The following is a 10150-nucleotide window of genomic DNA, read 5'->3' as shown; positions in this document are numbered from 1 at the left end:
ATCAAGAACACCGAACACATAACACCAAAAAGTATAGGCACTCCTATCAAATCTAGCCATACCACATTATGCAAGTCACCTTCCGGTACCCAAATATATGGCCTTCCCTTCTTCACAAAGTATTTAACTTTTGAACTGTAGATTTCTTCTTTGCTGTAAAAGGAAACACAAGCACGCACACGAATCCATAGACATTGATTAATACACACAATAAACTACGGTGATAAACAACCATACGAGCACTGTATAACTGAATAACCAAAGCAACAAAAAAATTAGACCGGTACCTTCCTTTAGCATCAGCCTTAACTGTATTGAGAGTACCTTGCCAATTTGACGACAATATAGTCTGCAATAATAAAACGATCACTCAGATACCCATTTGATATGTGTGGTATCTAGTTAAATAGTGGTCTATACCTTGCATTTTTCGGCGAACGTTAAGACAGTAGCTCTGCTCCCTTTCATCATATGTAAAAAGGAGTGACGCACACCAACTGTTTGTTGTAATTACACAGAGAAAGTAAGTAAATGAGCATGCACCGAGGTCGCCCCGGATACCGAACCGAGGTTTAGCGAACAAAGCTTGGTTTGGGTTTTGCCGTTTGCGTGCGTGTTGACCAGAATGGAGGGGTCGAGGGTTTTGCAACAAGCCAGCGGCAAGGCGTCGACGGGTCACAAAACCCTTTTATCCGTGCTTACATTATGCAATGAACTTTGTTTTCAAGATACTTCATATATGTGCTCTATAAAATATATTTTATCTTTAGGATAATTTTGGAAAGCCTAAATAAAATAATATTCATAGAAGATTTTATATAATTTAGTCATGTATTGAATGATTGTGTCGTATCAACTTTCGTAATTATCATTTATACATGTGCAATTAATTTGTATTTTTAAAAGTTGTCCCCACTACAACATTTATTAATGTTTTCTTTTATTTTTATATTTTTTGCTTCGGTCGATGTTATAATACGTTTTTATGTAGTTTTAAGAGAAACAATAATGTTTTTATTTTTGAATAAAATACAAATATGAAGATATCATAAAATTTAAAAAAATATATATTGATATTAGTATCAAACTAACTATTTAAAATTTCTCTTTTTTTTTGTGTGATTTCTTTAATTCATTTTCTTATTATAATTTGATTTAGATTTAATAACAAAATTATTTATTTTTTAGTTTAATAATATAATTTTTTATAAAGATAATAATTAAGTATTTTGTCAGAACTCAATAATTATTCTAATTATATTTCAGATTTTTTATATTTAAAATGAGATATTTATCCTCTATTCGATTATATTTATCCGTAATTAGTTACACGAATTCAAACATGTAATTTTAATAGGTTGTACTTTCGTACAATTTACGTGTAATCATGAATTTTAAGTAATATGCATCAATAAACAGTACTTCATGTATAAAAAATTGTTTTTAAGAGTGCATGTTAAATACTTTATAATATAATATAAATTATATGCGTTCTAATTATTTTATAATTAACAGATACATAATATATATTTCTTTATTTTAATTTAATGATAATTAAAATATAAACATGAATTTCAAATAAATTGAAACAATTAAATTATTCAAAACATAACATTTATTGAATTAAAAAAATTACATACACATAATATAATAATTATATAATTTATTGTTTTAAATTTGAAACATTAATTTATTAAATCATATCAAAACACAACATTTATTGAATTAAAAAAATTACATACACATAAAAATAAAATATCACATTAAATCATAAAATGTAATTTTAGGTAAAATGTTTAAATTAAATTAATTATTCTTGTTTAAAAAATATTCTATATATTTAACCAAATTAGTTTATTTAAACAATTTTAAGGAAAAAAAAGGCAGGGAAGCGGACGTGGCCTTACAAAGATAACTGCAACATTTGCTAGTAAATCCTATGTGACATAGGAATATTTTTGCAACTGTTTTTGAAATTCAGTTTGAAAGTCGTGTATGGATAGACTTAAATTGTTATTAAAAGTTTCAGTTGTTTAAACAAATTCAATTAAAACTACGATATGCTTGAAAATAACAAGATTTATTCAGTATTTGTTTAATAATTTAATACTTAAAATGTTTGTTAATACAAGAAATTTGAGAAATTATATGAATTGTTAACAGACAATCAAGTTAATTTGGATTAAATATATCATGAAATAACTGTACATTTTGACCATCTAAAATGGAGAACATCGTGAAACAAGCTTCAAGGCCCAAAGAAAGGGCACAAAGATCTTGTTGCGCAAGAATCAAATCTTATACAAACAGATCCTCACTTATAATAATTGACGAAAGATAAGTTGGCAGGACCAACTACTGCCTTCATAGGAACGATTTTTTTTTCCCAGTTTTCAGTCGTATAATTATTACATCAACCTAAAAATATATTATAATAACTTAAAACTTCATATAACCGAAAAGAAACAAAAGGAATGGGTTAATTATATTATATAAAATACAGATACGATGTTCATCAATTTATAATTTTTGGGATCGCTTACTAAACAATTACCTTGATAAACACTTTTGGGTTCAATTACCAGACCAGATGAACATAACGAGGATCAAGAATATTACTCCGTAAGAGGGAAATCAATGATCAAAAGTCTTGACTAGTAAGTGAATGTGATAATTCTTCCATGGTAAGTGTATGTCAGGTCATAAATACTTACTTTTAATCGTTGGAAATGTTACCTTATAAGGTAAGTGATAGTGGTAACTCTATCAGTAGATATTTATCTAGTGAGTGTTTGGTAAACAGTATTTTATTCACATGTCTAAAAAAACAATAACAACTTGTTTTTATTTTCTTTTTATTTTGACAATTGGGTTTTAAAATTTGATATCAGAACGATTTAATTTTTAGAAGTCGTAACATAAATAATTCAATTTCGTTAGTTTACAAGTTTTTCTATGATATTTATTTTTAACTACTTAAGGGGTGTTTGGTTAGAAATATTAAACAATAATTAATAAAAATAAAAATAAAAAAATTGTTTGATTTTCTATAATAAAATGGGTTCAATTCTTTGAAAAGTCCAAAATTCAATTCCTGATTAAACAGGGACATTTTCATTCCTATTATTCTAAAAGTTGATTGGATTAAAAATAAAATAGAACATTAATTGTTACGTTTATGTAGGATATCAAACGTCGTTCAGAATGAACTTCGGTGTTCATTCTGCCAAACTACAATAATAGTATATCACTCTGGCTGGGACCGACACCGGTTTCAGGCAAACGCAACAATCGTCGGTTCCAAGAAGCTTGCAATAATGTCGGATGATGGTGATTTACCTTGGAGGTTTTCTGCAGATCAAGGATTAGAGGATCAATTGTTCGATAGAGATCGACACATAAGGTACCTCGAGATGAATTACCACCTATTGCCATCTCCGTACGAGGGTCAAGAGATCATCCGTCTTACTCTCGCCTACTTCACCATATCCGGCCTCCACATCCTTGATGCACTCGATCGTGTGAGTCCTCGCCACTTATTTTCTTGATATTTAGTATATTTACTCTCTCTTTCATTGGCGAAATTAAGATATGAGTTTGTTCAATTAGGTTATTTGTTGCTTAAGATTAATTGCTCCCAACTACTGAGTGCTCTTTGATAGCAATTGACTTGGAAATTGTTTACATACTTGGCTGAAATATAGCATTCCAAAGATATAGATACTTGGGACTCCATCTCTAGGAATAATGGACTTCGATTGGACAGTGGCGTGCTTTAAAACGTTTCAGGAAATGGCTTGTTACAATATTTCAAACCTGATATTACTGGATTTATTTGGAAAGTAGTGTTTGTGGGATATTATTAGTGTTTGTTGAAACCTTAACGCACAACATATGCCTCTATACCACAATAATCTATCTGCTGGGTGTGGAGGAAACCATTACATAAGTATTATCAGGATATGCAGGTTGTCGAAATAGTATCATTCCTATGTATGTTGCTGTTATTTAGATTAAAGATAGGGAGCGTGGGATGTGGGAGATTGGTGAGTATGATATCAAATATTTGTTTGCTTATTGTATGTGTAATGTAGAAGTCCTAAGAAAACCCAAACGGCACTCATATTTTGAGTGATTAAGTGCCTCTACATATTTTTCAACAAATAAATTATTGCACTTACTGAAACCGAAAAAATTGATTTCTGGAACCTATAAAACTGGTTATTGTGGTAAAATCATGGAATGAATCAAAAAACCAACAAATCTTCGTATTTTGAGAGATTAAGTCCCTGGACATTTTGTTAACGAATAAATCCTTGCACTTGAATGAAAGGAAAAACAAATAATAAGTATACAAGATCCTACTGAAGCATGAAGCGCATAATGTTAATGTCCAAAAATTGAAACCAAAAGTAAGGCAAGGAGTTTGTGATGAACTCACCCAAGCTGATTGATTGTAATCGCCTTGAAGATACCAAATCTAAATCTTTGAGGTTGAAGATACTAAATCTACTACAAGCAATCAATTTTCTTCTATCAAACTTCCCAATGGTACACACAGTCAACGTTTTTAAAGAACACTAAAGTTTCAAAACCGTAATCTGAACAAGGTGGAGTGAGCTGTGAGCCGTGATTTTTTGGTTAATGTTTAATTAATATGTATGCAGTGTTGGCGTGTTGCAGACACGCAGGTGAATTTGACTCTACAGACATATTAATATGCCAATTTATAATGCTTTTTTAGGTTGATAGAGAAGCTGTTATCAATTGGGTCCTGTCATTGCAAGCTCATCCTAAGAATGAAGCTGAACTGAACAATGGTATGAACTAGAGCTCTGCCTCTTTAGAAATGTGTGATGTTCCTCTCATAGTTCATGACTATGGTGTAGAAGTCACTGAGCCTACTTGTGGGTTGGTTACTGCAGGACAATTCTACGGATTTCATGGTTCCAGAAGTTCTCAGTTTAAATCTCTTGATAATGGGGTATGAAGTCAGGTTAATCACTGTATTTATTCAAAAAATCGTCTGTACAAGAAGTGTCGTATTTTCAGCTTTTCTTTTCGTTCAGGTGTATTTTTCTTAAGTTCGATATCTGCTTTACAGGTTTCTGTTCCCAATAACAGTCACTTGGCAAGCACATATTGTGCCTTAGCCATATTGAAGACTGTTGGCTATGACTTTTCACTTATCGACTTTAGTTCAATTTTGAAGTCAATGAAAAATCTTCAACAACCTGATGGGAGGTAACTGTATACTTGCAATTTTATTTTTAACTTTTGGATCATTCTATTCTGAAATTATACATATTGAGTAATGTGTAAACCTATTTTGGATCATACTTGATGTGATTGAAATAAAACTTAGCAGTTAGCACCATGTTATAATGCTATTTCAATCTAACTAAGCACAATTCATAACAACGGCACCTGAATTTTTGAAGAAAACTACATTGTTACATATGATGCTACATGTTTTATAAGTAGAATTCTCAACCAGGTATGAGCTCATTGGTTTACTTATATCCATGCTATCTATAGTTACACTCCTCCCTTCTCTATGAAAGCTTGGAGGTACAATGGAATTGCTTCACATTTATTGGCCCACATATTTCTTTTACTTCTTCTTTCAAATGAGCTGGATTCACACATCCATAGTGTTTCTTACATAAAAACATAGAAATTTGATATTAAAAGAAATAACTTTTTTCTGCTGTAACTAGCTTATATATAGCCTCTGACAACCATTAGTCCATGATACTGCATTTGATTACACTAGTCTTATCATTTTTATAGGATCTGCATGCACATGCCTCAGTGGAGACCCTTTGCTTGAATAGTGTTTAGTGGAGATATAACATGCTTTTGCTTAGTTAATTTTGTTTCGTTTACTTTCCTTTTTTTCTTTGTGGTTTTATTGATCTTCCTGCCATGAATTATATTGATTATTCTTGCTTCCTTACTTCTTTGTGCATCAGTTTCATGCCCATTCATACAGGGGCAGAGACGGATTTACGGTTTGTATATTGTGCTGGTAAGATTCTACATTTTCCAGCAACATGTCTAAATTTAGTTCTTTCTAGATTGAATTTCATTGTAGCCTCTTGATCTTTTAGCTGTTATATCTTCTCTGTTGGATGATTGGAGTGGCATGGATAAAGAGAAGGCCAAGAACTACATATTGAGTTGTCAGGTATATTATTCACCTTCTCAAGTGCCCATCCCCCAGGTGTTGTCAGGTTGTGTCAAGGAGAATGCTCATGTTATGTATATACTTCCTTTCAACATCACAAATCTTACTGTAAACTTAAAAAGAAGGTTGCTCCATCTTGGTTCCACCATATGAATGGCACCAGGGATCAAGCGGAAATTTTCCAATTTTTTTTCCCAAAGATAGTTATGTTTCATTTTTATTTTTGTCCTGCACTTCTTAATGTAGGGTTTAACTTAGTGGTTGACCACTTGAAGTATTTCATTCGATTAAATATTGAAGAGAGTCGGAAATGCGGAAGAAGAAATGTTTTGTTTTGGGTGCAATATAAGTAGTATGTAATACAGTTGTTTTGTAGAAATGGGTCCCATTTTTTTTGCCTTGCCGAAACCAGAATTATAAGATATCGTGTTCTGAAACTCATGCCTATGGCTTATAAGACAATGTTTCCTTGCAGTCATATGATGGGGGCTTTGGACTAATTCCTGGTCAAGAGTCTCATGGTGAGTTTTCTTGCTGTTTTTGGCATGCATATGCATACTTCTTCTAATTGTAATTTTTTTCCTCAGTCAATAGAGTAGTAACTTAATTTTTAAATGCTTTCTTTGGCCCAAAAATAGACGCACAACATTTGACTTGGCATGTAGTTTAATAAAAATGATTGGTTATTGGTCAAATATCTAAACTGTCTCTTAACAAGGATAAAATAAAATTAAAAAAAATTAAAAACTGTGAACAGATTCAAAGTCAACAACATCATAGTAATGATCACTATCAGCAGAAAAGCTACTTTGAATTGAACACTTACCATTACCAAGCAATGAAAGGCTGCAATTTTTGGGACAACCCAAAAAGGAAAGCATGACATTCTTTTGGGGATGGAGATAGCAATAATTTACATATTTTTTTGTGGTAGAGATCCAATGATGAACTCTTACTATGACTATATGATTACTGTAGCGAGATCTTTATTGTGCTTTAATTTGCTAATAACAATGTGCATATTCTTAAAAAACAATTACTTCTGTAATTTCCTAGTTTTTTCAATTGATTTTCTTGATTAGATGTTTCTATTCAGCACCTATAATTGCTCAAAATTAGTTCTGGCCATTTTTTCTGAGTTTTGAGTATATGCATTATCTTGGAGTAAAAGTACTGATAACATGAAAACTGGAATTTATGATAAGAATTTTTATTTCCTAAAATTCTTTTTCGAACCGAGTTTTTTACTCATAAGCCATTCTTACTTCTAGAGTCGCAGGTGGTGCAACTTATTGTGCTGTTGCATCTCTGAGGTTGATGGGATTGATTGAAGATGACCTAGTTTCTCGATGCACATCCTCTTCCATCATAGATGTGCCATTGCTTCTAGATTGGTGCTTGCAGGTACATTTTCTGTTAGATGTTATGTGAAGTTACAGGGGGTCATTGTGAAGGTCATGAATATTTGGCTGCAATCATCTTTCTCGTGTTCCAGAGGCAAGCAGATGATGGAGGGTTTCAAGGAAGACCTAACAAAATTAGTGACACGTGTTATGCTTTTTGGTGAGTTCACTGTAACTGTAGAATTCAGTTTTGTTATCTAATTTCTTTTGGTGTTGATTGGTTTTACTCTCATTCTGTAGGGTTGGTGGAGTTCTGAGGATCTTAGGAGCTAACAACTTCATTGACGAAATAACCCTGCGCAAATTTTTGCTGACATGCCAATCCGAGGTCTGCTACTTCTCCAATCCCCATTGTATTTTTTGCTACTCCCTTCTCCTTAATTTACCGAAATAATTGACATGGAACATATATTGAGATATACCTTCGAGTATGATTGTGTAATTCTTTCCAGTCTCCAAAAACCTAGTGAAGCTGTTTTCTAGGGCTAAAAAGGGTTATCCAATTCATTTTAGCCTTTTGATATCTTTATTTTGTGGGTCTCGATGGTCGGAGAAGAAATGAAGTTGCAAGTGGCATACAACTTATAACCTTAACTCAACACGAAAAATTGCTTTGATCTTTGAGGTCAGACCTAAAATATTTCAAATTAAAATCTCAACACCAACTTTGGCTATGTGTACTTTTTACGAGTTTATTGGAGTAGTTTAAGCTCTCTTGGAAATTTGTTAACTTGGAAAAACTCCTAACTTAAGATTATTCTGATTGAACTCGAAGTCCTACGGAAGTGTCTCGAGTTCTGATTACCTGAATATTACTGCAATATTCCATATCTCCATCATCTCTTAAATACCAACTAATATATCAGTTATTTAAAGGGTAAATATGCACCCTTGGATTAATACATTTGTCATAAAAGGAAATGTTGTACTACCTCGGTCCCAAAATAAGTGTACTTTCCAATTCTACCATTAATTATAAGATGGAGAACTTCATTACTCTTTCTATTACGAAGGGTAAATTTGGCATTTAGTTAATAAAAAAATGTAAATAACTACAATGTTTTAGTGAAAAAGGAAATTATTGCAATTCACATGAAGCCAAGGGAGTTGATGGTTACCTTCTCTGGTCAGATTATGGCCTCAAGTGGTTTATCGTTTATCAATTATCTTTTTTCCTTTCTTCCTTTTTTTTTTGGCAGTATGGTGGTTTCAGCAAATTCCCTGGCCAACTACCGGACCCTTATCATTCGTATTATGGATTTACAGCATTCAGCATGTTGCAAGAAACCGGTCTCAACTCTTTCAACGTAGAATTGGGTATAAGCACCGTCACACTGTGATCCATCTGCACATGCTTTTTCAGGTCATCCTGTGTCATTTATCGTGTAACTTTATTACACCCATTTACCAATGCGCACCATTGCCTCGTGCATCAGGCAGTTTGTATGTTATATTTTATGTGCATACCTGGCCTTCATTTCATGAAATTGAAAGGGGCTCTTGCATCATCTTAAGCCCGTAAAATTTAGCAGAACACTGCTATCATGATTTGTGTCACATGCATGACGAATTGTACGTGATACTATATTCGAGTTTCTGTAGACCTAATCAGTCATATGGTTGAATACCATCACAAAAAAAGGGACAATGAATTGACATGAGGTCGTGTTTGGAAATTTAGTTTGTCCCTGGTGCTTGTAGCTTTAAGTTTTGTTTTTTTTTCTTTTGAAGTTTGTACTGCCAGTAATTGGTACTTCTCTGCAGAACTTTTAGTCAAAATGACATATTTGCCCCTCATTGTTTTCATTGCTGAAGAACCTAATCACTTTGAATGGTCTTTCTTTCAAAGTGCATGTTTTATTGAGGTGAAGCAAAAATGCATTTATTTTGTTTCATTAACGATGGTTGGAACCAAATTTTAAGGGATTGTTTGTTTACTTCTTAATAGTTCTATTAGGAGGCAGCTTCTGAATTACTAAGAGGTGAATCTTGTTTGACAAAAAAAAGATCCGTCCCTTAATGGTTTTAAAACCCTCTGAATGATTTTGTATCATGTGAATCCCTTAACCATTTAGCACTCAAATTCCATTGTAAACAATTATCGAACAATTATATTTCATTTTGCATTATATCATGAGAGTCTCTTGATCATTCTCACCACTTAATCATTCAGCAACTGTCAAACAGCCTAGTACAAAACTGGTAGATTATTAAGAGCATCTCCAATAGGTATGTTATATTTTCTCTATCTTTTAGTTTTGGACATTTTCTCCTTCTTACCCTTTTTCTTCAATTTGGAGGAGAGTTTAATATAGCTATTGGAACAAACTTCTTCTAAATCTACAAAATTTCTAAAATAGCATAGTTGTTGGAGATGTTTTAAACAACTTATGTCAAATTAAAACTCTAAAACGTCGCACAATCTTTCACTAGCCTATCTCATTTTCACGTGCCTAGTCTTTGTTTGCATACCGAACGTGCCTTCATAGGTTTCAATCTTTTTGTGACGTTGTGTAACAGTCTTTGGTTGGAGTTACCATCGTGTCAAAAACTTTTC

General features: G+C 32.5%; 2 protein-coding genes across 4 annotated transcripts in view; one reads left to right on the top strand and one right to left on the bottom strand.

The window, feature by feature from the left end:
• The window catches only part of LOC112519361, a 5522-nt gene extending 4848 nt beyond the window's left edge, over nucleotides 1-674 (bottom strand). For all 3 annotated transcript variants that reach the window (XM_025127434.1, XM_025127442.1, XM_025127451.1), the window contains exons 1-3: nucleotides 421-674; nucleotides 288-349; nucleotides 63-153 (exon numbers count right to left, since the gene is read on the bottom strand). In XM_025127434.1, the coding sequence (XP_024983202.1) occupies nucleotides 63-153; nucleotides 288-349; nucleotides 421-471 (204 nt within the window). In that variant the 5' untranslated portion in view covers nucleotides 472-674. The remainder of the gene's footprint in view (nucleotides 1-62; nucleotides 154-287; nucleotides 350-420) is intronic.
• Nucleotides 675-3212: 2538 nt separating this feature from the next.
• On the top strand, nucleotides 3213-9265 carry LOC112526474 (geranylgeranyl transferase type-1 subunit beta). Its single transcript, XM_025136759.1, has 11 exons — nucleotides 3213-3521; nucleotides 4745-4820; nucleotides 4926-4984; nucleotides 5105-5244; nucleotides 5976-6031; nucleotides 6114-6190; nucleotides 6666-6711; nucleotides 7470-7594; nucleotides 7686-7753; nucleotides 7834-7921; nucleotides 8793-9265. The coding sequence occupies exons 1-11, from the start codon at nucleotides 3318-3320 to the stop codon at nucleotides 8931-8933; spliced, it is 1080 nt and encodes a 359-aa protein (XP_024992527.1). The 5' UTR covers nucleotides 3213-3317; the 3' UTR covers nucleotides 8934-9265.
• The last annotated feature ends 885 nt before the right edge of the window (nucleotides 9266-10150 follow it).

This window comes from Cynara cardunculus (assembly GCF_001531365.2).
Source record: "Cynara cardunculus var. scolymus isolate 2C chromosome LG 1, CcrdV1, whole genome shotgun sequence".
NCBI classification, from domain to species: domain Eukaryota; kingdom Viridiplantae; phylum Streptophyta; class Magnoliopsida; order Asterales; family Asteraceae; genus Cynara; species Cynara cardunculus.
This window is presented reverse-complemented; position numbering and strand designations above follow the sequence as displayed.